This window comes from Hibiscus syriacus, unplaced genomic scaffold (assembly GCF_006381635.1).
Source record: "Hibiscus syriacus cultivar Baekdansim isolate YM2019G1 unplaced genomic scaffold, ASM638163v2 tig00110634_pilon, whole genome shotgun sequence".
Taxonomy (NCBI): Eukaryota; Viridiplantae; Streptophyta; class Magnoliopsida; order Malvales; family Malvaceae; genus Hibiscus; species Hibiscus syriacus.
This window is the reverse complement of record NW_024062807.1, coordinates 43,256-54,542: the sequence shown is the minus strand read 5'-3', so window position 1 is coordinate 54,542 and position 11,287 is coordinate 43,256. Positions and strand designations below refer to the sequence as shown.

The 11,287-nt window shown below is 31.1% G+C and overlaps 1 protein-coding gene across 2 annotated transcripts; it reads right to left on the bottom strand.

The window, feature by feature from the left end:
* Positions 1 to 1,060: 1,060 nt before the first annotated feature.
* Positions 1,061 to 4,793, bottom strand: LOC120136622. Of its 2 annotated transcripts, none has more exons than XM_039152597.1 (11): positions 4,331 to 4,793; positions 3,916 to 4,000; positions 3,636 to 3,829; positions 2,853 to 2,935; positions 2,520 to 2,565; positions 2,363 to 2,419; positions 2,226 to 2,280; positions 1,957 to 2,057; positions 1,804 to 1,867; positions 1,532 to 1,665; positions 1,061 to 1,318 (listed from the first exon to the last, which is right to left on the bottom strand). In XM_039152597.1, the coding sequence occupies exons 1-11, from the start codon at positions 4,418 to 4,420 to the stop codon at positions 1,145 to 1,147; spliced, it is 1,083 nt and encodes a 360-aa protein (XP_039008528.1). In that variant the 5' UTR covers positions 4,421 to 4,793; the 3' UTR covers positions 1,061 to 1,144. The 2 variants fall into 2 exon arrangements, with proteins under 2 accessions (XP_039008528.1, XP_039008527.1); XM_039152596.1 differs by having other exon boundaries at positions 1,526 to 1,665; positions 4,331 to 4,766.
* Positions 4,794 to 11,287: the final 6,494 nt, after the last annotated feature.

Here is an 11,287-nt window from a genome sequence, read left to right as displayed (position 1 = left end):
TCCATTGTTTATGATATAAGTGAAAAAATCATTCGAAACAGAAATTAAATTGGTTTTTTCTTTGTATAGCCTATATTGTTTATTGTTCGATGAGACAAGTTCTGATATATATTCTTCTTGTTTGGTGAACGTTTTTTATTGTGGGAATTTTCTATTGAACACCCATGAAATTTAGTGAAGCCGATAACTTTTAAAATTATAGAGACCTAAAGGGGAGGGGGAGAAGGTTAACTATATCCATTCTCAGGCTCATTTGATTCATTAGTAACTATATCTTAATTAAATAAAATAAAAATAACTCTATCTTAACTAAATAAAAACAAAAGTGATCATATCTAATGTTTTTACAATCAGTGATTAAAAGTGGATAAAACATAAATATAAGTGACCATCATGTAATTAACCCAAATTTTATTTAAAGATAACTTTTTTGACCTATAATAATAATCATTTTAAATATTTTTTTTAAGAAAATGAACTTTCAGTATGTATTTAGAAGTATTTTATTGAAGGCTTCTTAAATTTATATTTTTGTAATACTAAATTTTAAATAAAAGAAATTCATTGTTAAAAGAACTTATTTAAAAAAACAATAAATGATCATTTTCACACAAAAAAATTATCACTTTTGTGGAACAGAGGGTAGTACTATATTTTATTAAAGAAATTCAGTAAAAGACTAATAAAAAATTTATTAAAACCATTTAATAGTTTCGGTTTTATTGGTTTTTTATTTTTAGAAAAAGTAATCTTGTACTGCACTTTCTTTCACGAGCTCAAAATAATTAATCTAGAAAAAATGTAAGAGTCTATCCACTTCTTAATCATTTAAGATTAAATACATATCCTTTTGATATTTTTAGTGCTCGAACTTGAAACCAAAAAATAACAATAATTCATTTTGCACTTAAAATAGCCTAAACCAATGTACATATTCAGCTGGGGCCTGGAATAGGGTTAAAGCTTCTCTCTAACATTTTATCCGTTTTTCAATATAAATAACGCAAGTGAATTTGACAAGTGAATGATGATTACTTAACTGAAACTAATGAACAGGATCTTAATCCATAACCCATGAAATCAATAAATTTTTAGAAGTTAATGCATACAATATTACCCCAATCGTCTGTCATCTGGGCGATGATTAGGCCCTTTTCGACTTTCCAAGCTTCCCCCAACTAGAAAAGATCAACCTCAACAAGCAATAAAACAAAACCTTGATACAATAGGTTATGAAGTACCAACATGAAGAAGGCAAATACCAGGGATATAATAGTCTAAAGAACAAACTTATAAGGCGTCGAGGGTATCGTCCAACCTGCGCAATTCAATCATCCATAATGAGTTACAGGAAACATAATAGTTCATAGCCCGAACCATCCAATCAGCTAGGATTGATTACCTTTCATTTTAACAAAAGAATAATTTTAAATGAACTTTAAACGATTTTAAAATCAAATCAACTCCAATTAGACTTGAACGATTTTGAGTTCAATCGATTGTTATTTGCGGTTAAAAGTCATGTACTCACAGGAAAAAGCAAATCTAGGGCATCCCGAGCTGCATGACGCACAGCCCTTGTAGGATACATGGGGCCACCAGGTGATGTAAAGCTATATAAACAGGTTTTCAGCCTTGCACTTGTTGCAATCCTCGGTTCCATACCTGCAGGAATAGCGAATCATTCAACTTCATTTTCAAGCAGCTGCATGTGTCACGTGTCGAGACTTAAAGCTCCGCTAAAGTGCACATACGGGCCATGACACATACAACTCTAACTCTAGAAGGGGTTGATAATAATACCTCGAAGAACCTTAATTTGACCAAGATAATGCAGTACGACAGGCTCAACTTTCAATTTTTGAAGCTGGCGCATGAAAATTATCATTAATGTCAATTATAAAATAAGACATTACAATTTGTAGTTTCCAATATGAAAATATCATGTAAGATCACCTGGTCTGCTAGTTCAATAATAAGTATATCTGCTGGTCCACCAACCAGTGAAGCATTTGGAAATGTGGGACATAGCTTTAAGAAGCTTTCGAGTTTATCAACTGCATAGAGTAAAACATCATAAAAGGAATGTCCATTTATATATGTACATTATCGTTCAAAATCAAGGTCAACTGCATAGAGTAAAACATCATAAAAGGAATGTCCATTTATATATGTACATTATCGTTCAAAATCAAGGTTTCAAAGGGAAAAAAGACAAACCCAACCTGAGTTGTAAAAGAATATGACCCTTGACATTAAAAGGTACAGATCCCTCTGGGCCTGAAATGTACAACATATTATATTTTTGACAGTAAATGGCAAAAATATAAAGGGTATAAACTATAAAGCGAAAATAGCTGACCTGTATTGGAATTTTATTTAACCTTGTAGGCTCCAATACAACTTCATTGAGAAGGTACTGAGTCCATGGAAGAATGAAAATTGAACAATTAGATACTTCAAAAAGAATTATAAAAGCAAGAATTCATTTCAAATGGTGATGTGTCTTTTAAGTTTACCTGAAAGAGAGACTGGAAACACTTCGTATTTGATTGGATGTCAATCCTGCATAAAACCATAAAATTAATCGAACCTATACAACATAATCAAGTGCCACTATTTTCTTCAAGCATGACCCTCTATGATAATGGCAACTTCAAAAGCTAAAGGTGCGTATGTTCAGTTTTTCCAAGTTTTCTCGCGTACTTTGAGGATCTTTGAAACGTTATATCCCACTCGTGTTAAGATACGAGTTGGACTAGGATATTTCAAGAAAAAAAATAGTTGGAAGCTAGTTTGGCAACCGGACAAAAGAAAATTCCCTCTCAAGCATTATAAATTTAATTTCCTACCAGAAAACATTTGTGGCACCCTGAACAAGTGCTGAAGCATAACGGAGCTGAACATCTGCATCATCCAGTTGAACTTCAAATAACTGCAGATAGAGGAAAATGCAAATCATTTACAGTTCAATATAAAGGACTTCACCAAAAAAATCAAGATCCTTCACTGGTGAAAACAACATTTGTTCAGTTTCTAATGCTAAGATATCTGAATAATCGTTATCTACTACTGAGCACTGTCACATTTGAAAAATGTAAGAAAAGGCCATAACCACTCTTTTTAGTGGTCAGTTTCATCCAGAGAACCTTGATTTATGCAATTCTGTATCACTAGTCAAATCCTCAATGATACTTAGAGACTGTAAATGGAAACCGCGCTTAAATAGGGAATAAAACCAAAATCCAAGTAAGAACAATGTATAAGTTAAAGAGAAATTTTCTTGAGCAGAAAAAGTGTTTGCAGCTTGTCAGATATATTTCTTACTTTTTTACTTTAACCAGTTCGGAACACTCAAAATTACTACATAGTGGAGCTACCAGTACCAACTATTTGTTCACTAAACAGAACAAAAAATAAACAGCTGCAACAGCCAAACAAATGCCCTTCACAAAAGCTACCATCATAAAAGCAATCTTTCAGGAAACTTAAGTAGTTGAGTTCCATTAAATGATTCATTTAATTTGGAAATCAGGAAAGCTGTGCAGTTCAGAAATGATTCATATGATGATCTAAACTTCAAATTGGAACGGCGAAAGAACTTTGAACTTACGAGTTATGATGAGTTTGCTTACCCAGTTATGGAATAACAGAACAAAAATGTGAGATGCAAATGACTGGCTCCACAGTTGAACAATCAAATCAAGGATAGGCTTTCCACGAGGGGGTAGTCGGACATAATAATCAGCAAGAACATCATAAAAGTACAACCGACCATTAACGCCGTTAGCCGCGGAAGATATTTGATTTTCTCTACTTAAAATTATATCTGTTTACAATTTCAATACAAAACAATATGAGAAATACTCCAAATAGTTTAAACTTAATTTGATGTAAATTGTAAAATAAGCTAACCTTTGGCTCGATCATCGATTTCTAAAGCTATATCTGCAAATAATTCTTCTAATAAGTTGCGTCTCTGAGATGAAGATGCTAATGCCTGCAACAAATTTGAATATACATCGTTCAAAAATCTCTAAACAGTACCCAAAAAAAGCAAAAGAGAATAAAAAAAGAGGAAACACGCTTTTATTATTTTTAATCAAGTCATTAGCAGTACTAATAATAATATACTTTGCGGACGCCAGTAAAAACTCAACATCGCCCAAAAAATATTAAACGTAAACGTAACCATTTCCGCTTTCAGAAAAAAAAATTCTTTGAAAAGGAAAGAAAGAAATTTAAAAAAAGAAGCTCAAATCGCTTTGTCGTTCCACACATTTTCGCGAGAAACAAACAGGAAAGCAGAAAAGGACAGGAGAAAACGAACCCGCTGAAGTTTTTTCTGGATTTCTAGTGAGAGCGCGTTGATATAAGCGGAGCTTCGAGGTCCGGAGGAAGTTTCTACTCGGTGCTGCATTTCTGTGTTAAGATCTTGACAGCATAAAGCATAGAAGAAAAGAAGAAGAAGGATCTGTTATTTGAGAGAGAGAGAAGGAATTTGGATTTCGAATTTGATCCAAACAAAAAGAAAGCAACAAACTGATGGCAAAAGCGTTTGGATTCTCTCCTCAAGAGATATTTATCTTTGTTGAATGCCAAGGCCGTTGCCGTTTTGGTCTTTTTACCGACAGGCAGGGAGTAGAAAATGCAGTGGATTTAGACAAATATATAATAATGGTTAAACGATAAGAGGGATGAAGCAAGGCGTGGCAGAGAAGCAGGAGCCAGGACGGAGTTGAGAGAGGAAGCAAGAGGGAGTGGGTGGTGACAAGGATTTTGTTGTCGTGATGCGTTGCGTTTTCTGGTTTTCTTCTCTTGGAAGGGTAGAGTAGAATGGATATACATATAGCGCCAAATTTATTATTGATAGTTTGATACGGTCACTGATTTGGAAAGCTACAGCTATTCCTCCGTTTTTCACTTATCAAGATGACGGCCACGTGTTATTCTCATCCCTTCATATTTCCCTTTTTCTTTTACTTTTGAATTATCAAGTTATATTTATGACTATTTTGTCTATCAAAATTTTAAAAAATACGAAATAATTATTATAAATTAATTATCATGGTATTATAATAAATATAAGAAATTAAATATGTATATATTTATATTAAAACATTTAAAATTTAAAAGTTAATAATTATTTAAATATTATCAATGACTCCTAGCATAATTTACCTTGAATTTTACTCAGGTTAAAAACCCTTTGTTCTATTCATTATCGAAGTAGGGTCGTAAACGAGCAGAGTCAAACTCGTGTATTATTGAATTTGACTCAACTTAAAAACTTTGAAATAGAGCTCAACTAGTCTTGAAAACTTAGTCTAAAATTTTTAAATTCGACTCGAACTCGAAATCATGAACTAAAGCCTATAAAAGCTTAAAAAGAAAAAAAAATCTTAAATTTAACTCGATTAAAGCCTCAAACGCGAACCTGAACTTTAAATACATGAAAACCTTAAACTGCATTAAAAAAAACTCAAACACATAACTGTTAATATTATTAAAATTTATTTTTTAAAATAAAATCTTAATATATTATATTTTTGAGCTGCTCACTAGCTCTAGTTGAATATCAAGTAGCTCGTTTCGGCTCATTAAGAACTCGAGTCTAGCTCGAGCTTGAGTCGAGTCCATTTGAGTCGTATTTATCGAGATTTAATCGAGTTGATATCGAATAGCTCGTGATCTGTCTAGTGTCATTTACAACTCTAATTGAAAGTGATATAACACTTAATTATTTAGTTAAATTTTCTACTAAAAAATACTTTTAAAATGATATTTATATCGATTAAACTTCATATTAATAATTTAAGTGTTATTAAACACCGGTTAAAATCAACAAAATTTAAAATTTTGATTTAACTAATTTGAATTTATATATAATTTTATTTGATAATTTTTTAAAAAGAATTCAGGGTTAAGATTAAGCATATTATAAAATGATACAGAAGTAGTTGTGAAGAGGAGTGTTTTAGAGCTAACGACAACTTAATGTTGAATTAAATATTATTTTAGGGTAGTTGGTATAATAAAATGCTGAGTTCAATATTAATTGTAAACACGACTGACTGAAAAAAAGACCAAAGACTGAAGTCCGACTGATAACCGACGACTGATTGTGTTTTAGAGATACCGCCATCTTAATGCGATGGTTGAAATGCAGCATTTATCTTTTTTCTTTTCGGTCGGTGGGGCACATTAGATTTTCTACGATTAAATAGGATTCTTTTTATTCCACTTTCAGTTAATAACGCGTTTAGACTTTGACGGTTGCTTTAAACATTTTTTAAATTATAATTGTTTAAAATTTTAAAATATACTTGTAAACAGAGATCACAACTGGTCGGATCAATTTTTTTTATTAATTCAACTTGATCTAAAAATATATATCATCTATCCAAATCTGATTCAATTCAAATGTATATACTATCATCCTGATATGATCAAAATAGCATATTTCCTCTATCCAAACTTGACCAAATATGAATTTTTAAAGTATAAATGTGATTTATTTCAAGTCGACGTAAAATAGAGACTTATAAAGAAAACTACCTGGAAAAGGGGTATTATATCAATTATTCATAAATTTATATGAGAAAATATACTATAATCCTTAGGTTGGTTTAAGTCGGACGTTTTTCACTCTCCACTCAAACTCGATTTGAACTAATTTTTTAAATCGATTATATCAAGTTGAATCATATCAAAATTTCATAATTAATTAATTTTGTTTCGTTAAACCAAAAATATAATTAATTAAAAATGATTTCAATTCGGTTAACTTGTCCAAAACACTTAATTTAAAAACTTAATTTGATTAATAATTAACCGATGATTTTTTTGCCTCCCGTTTTAAGGTTTCATTTTGACTATTCTGAATTGATCTACGTCGCACACTTAACTTTGGTAGGTAACTCTCTTAGCGGTGATTTTCTGTATACATAATAATTCGAACTTGAGACGTTGCTTAAAATGTAACATCCTCAATACCGGGTTAGTGATTAAATTGTAAAATTTTAGAATTTGGTGATGAAAGTAGAATAGTTGAATAGCTCAATGATTTATGTAGAGATATTTCCTGAAAGTTATTAGTAATTATTAAAAGAATGAGAGGGCAAAATGGTCATTTGACTTTGAAATAATAAAAAATGATGATATATATATATGAGGAGATAAGGATGAGGAGATATTTCTATATTTCATCATCTTCTTCTTCATGTACGAGAGAAAGAGAGAGCCACACTTGCAAAGGTAAGTTTTCTCATTAGTTGATTATTTATTGATTTAAAGTTTGGGTTTTGATCATTAGATGATAACTAAGCTTAAGGAAAGCTTAAGTTATCTTAAAATCAAAAGATAAAAGAGTTATGAAAGATTAAAGAAAATGTTTTAAGTGAAATTTTAAATAAGAAGGTTTAAATGAATTTGGAGGATGGATTTGACTTGTCATCTATGAGAATAAGAAGTTAGAAGTGTTAGAATTAAGTTTGGATAACATGGAAAGTTTGGTATGATTCTCAACCTTAAGAATTTGGATGAAATATGGGAGATTATAAAGTGTTGGAATAATATAAATTAGTTAAAGTTGTTATAGATGAGTTTAGTAGCATGATAAGGATTTTATACATGAAAATTTGGGTGAAGTGTTGATGATTTTCGGATGAAATAGCCTATTATGGGCAGGTGCATCGATGCACTAAGATAATTTTTGAATGTGCATCGATGCATTAAGAGGTGCATCGATGCATGAGAATTTCGAAGCTATTTTGTGTACTGATGCACCCATAGTACATCGATACACCCCTAAAGGAAAAATGGAATTTTGGTTCATTAAATTAGCCTAAGTTATTAATACCAAGTTATAAGGTTTAGGCTTTTGATAATTGTCTCGAAAATTATGTTTATGTAGATATTGAGCCTAAACAAGTTCGGAACAATCAAAGAGTTGGGATCGAACCAAAGCAAGGCTAAGGTGAGTACAAATTTTAATTGTACTTATGGTATTGAACGAACATTGGCTTGCGATGAGCCAATGATGGAGTTACTATGGTAAGAAGTAACTCCTAGAATGTTATTTGATTTGTGATTCTTATATGTGCATGAATATATGAAATGGGTATAGGTTATTATATATATGTTACATGATCTGCATAAACATAAGAGCATACAACATAAGATATAGGATATGATATACATGATTATATGCAATATGTATTACATGTTATATGAAATGACATAGATATTTACATATACATGTGGTATGTGACAGAAGAAAAGGTATATGTGATCACAAGAGAAATGAATGAGTACATGAACATATGAAACACAAGAATAATGCCCATGGTATATGATATGAGAACTATAGGTATAGTTGGCATGGCAAGAGTCGAGGGTTTTACGTGGTCCTTCGGGACATAAATGTATTCTTTGGAACATTTACAGGGTCTTGTGAGACACATATGTGATCCATTGGAATATGTATATGGTTCTTAAGGAGTGGTCCTTCGGGACAAATACAATACATAGGTCTTTCGGGACAAATTTCATATCCCCTAGTGGGACCCCATACGAGCTGTGGTGACAACATAGTGCACAACCTCAATGTACTCGAATACCTTGAGTTCTCAGTAATTTACATGGGAATACAAAAAGGTATAAAGGTGTTTGCATTATTACATGTTATCATGCTATTATTATTTACATGGAATCATATGTGACATGATTGAACGAGTAGAAGATATGTTCATATGGATATGAAATGCATTATTTTTATTATATGTTTATATGTCTCACTAAGTCAACGACTTAGCGTGTGATTGTTTCACGCGTAGGTTCCGAGAAGAGAAAGATTGATAAAAGTTATACAAGACATGTCAGTTTATCCTTTCCAAAGATTAGATCAGAAAAGAAATGTATAGTATGTATTTTGTAATAAGGATAGTGGTTGGCATGTAAATAAAGATTTGAATTCGATATGCTCTAATCGGTTTTGTAAAATCATATGATTGAATTTTGTAATGTTTTAAAGTAAATATGTGCATGGTAAATGTATAGTAATGAACGGTTAAATTTTTACGAGTTTTATGAACGTTTTACGAAAGTTACTGTAGCAGTGCATCGATACATAATTTATATTCGAAAATGTTCACTGTTCATGGTACTGTTCATGGTACTGTTCATACCATATAGTACTGTTCACCAATAAGTATTTTTTTCCAGATTTTTATAATGAAGCATAATTTAATGGTCTATTATTGTATTTTCTTAAAATAAGTCCAAATGTATGTATTTTGTAAGAATATTGTTTTAAAAAGTCAATGTTACATCTCAGACTAGTATCTGGGTCGAGGTATTACATAAAAGATATCAAGTTGTTTGTCACATAAACCAACTCTGATTATTCTTTAAAATAACTAATTTCACAAGTAAAATTAAGATTAAATTTAAACAATTATATGATTAGGAATGAGTCCGATTTTTACCCTACTCAAACATAACCATAATTTTATATCCTTTAGTCATAACCTAACCCGAGGTTGGAAAAGTTTTTTTTTTTGAAAGAGCTGGGTCAAATAGCATTAAAGAGAAATCACAGTACAACCAAGAAACCATGGGATAGGTAAAACAAACAAAACCCATACAGAGAAAACACCTCATTCCAGGGATGACATAAGACCAGCTATCAAAAAATAAGAGAAACTCGGAGTGCACGATATGCAGATAAAAAGGGAATCCGAGTAGACATGACCCAACCCACCAGCGGAAAACAAACGAGACAGCAGACCAGGAAGCTCAAACCATATGTGATCCATCTGTTCTTGATCCATGGTTGCTGCCAATGTCGTTTCAAGAGGAGCCTCTTCTATCCAGCACATCATCTACAGCTGCTCCATCCCTTCTCGATCATGAAACACCCTATTACGGGTGCTCCAAACTGCCCAATAAGTTACCATCACCTTACGTTTCTGATCAGCATGCAACATGTCGAAAAAAAAAAAAGTTCACCCAATCCTCCCATTGCTCTCCATCACCACTGTTAGGGAAGCTGATATTCTGGTCTCTATAAAGCCTCCTCGTCAACCAGCAATCTCTCATGATATGGCTCACTGTTTCGATCGAAGAGAGACAAATAGGACACACATTATGAACATCCAGCCTTTGCTGGAGAATTGCAAACGTTGGAAGGTTAGAAAAGCTTTACTTCAACTAAAACTCGACCTGTTTTTTAAGGATAAATTTTTGTACTCTACCAAATATAAATATATAAAAAATATTATTTTTATTTGATTAAATTGAAATAAAAAAAAGTATAAATATAATTATTTTGAAACATATAAGAGACAGACACACCATTATTTTTATCGAGTCAAAAAATATTATATCTTAAACCAAAATTCACCTAATCAAAATGCATGCCAATAATTATATATAATTTTGTAAAGATTCAATAAATCCAATCAAAATGTGTCGGATGTCAAAGGTGGATTACCCTCCCTATGACGGGAAGTATTTAATGCACAAAACAGAATAGTTTGACAAACAAAGTCAAATTCTGCTCATTCAACAAACCATCCAAGTTCAGTTAATTCAAATGTTCTATTCAAAAAATATATTAATTTTTGTTGGTAGAGCAATGTTAGATACTTGAATAAAGCTCAAATAATCTGAAATCATATCATGAGTAGGGTAAACTGAAAAATTTAAAACTATTTAAAAATAGTATATAAATATTTAACTAAAATTATTCCTTGGATATTTGAATTCGAATAGTTGAAAATATTTCATAATATTTTAGAAACATGCTTTATTGAAATGTGACATTATTTCTAATAATTTATAGATAAGTAAAATTAACATTTTAAATATATTAAAATATTAATACATTTTTAACAAATTGATATATTTAGATAATATTTGTTATAGTCTATTTTTTTTATCTCTATCGTCTTCTTTTTCGTAGAATTATTTTTGCTAAGACATAAATGAGACGAAATAGATCGAGAGCTACTCGAGTTTGATTCAGTCAAGATTCCATCAACACTCAAATCAAATCAACTTAATCTCGAATTCGACTATAGTTCTTAACAAGCTAAAACAAGCTACTTGATATATTATTCGAAAAATTCACGAGTAACTCGAAAAAAGTAATATTTTTTTAGTTTTTTAAATTATACTTATAATATTAATGTTTACATGTGATTTTTTAAATACTATATATGGATTTCATTTACTCAAGGTCTAAGTTCGAACTTTAGTTTTAGTTTGAACCAAACTCGAGTTT

Coding starts and splice junctions, on each gene's coding strand:
- LOC120136622 (XM_039152596.1), bottom strand. CDS start 4,420: ATGCAGCACCGAGTAGAAACTTCCTCCGGACCTCGAAGCTCCGCTTAT. Junction 2,281..2,362: donor TAAATAAAATTCCAATACAG/GTCAGCTATTTT, acceptor TGTACATTTCAG/GCCCAGAGGGATCTGTACCT. Junction 1,666..1,803: donor TCAAATTAAGGTTCTTCGAG/GTATTATTATCA, acceptor CTATTCCTGCAG/GTATGGAACCGAGGATTGCA.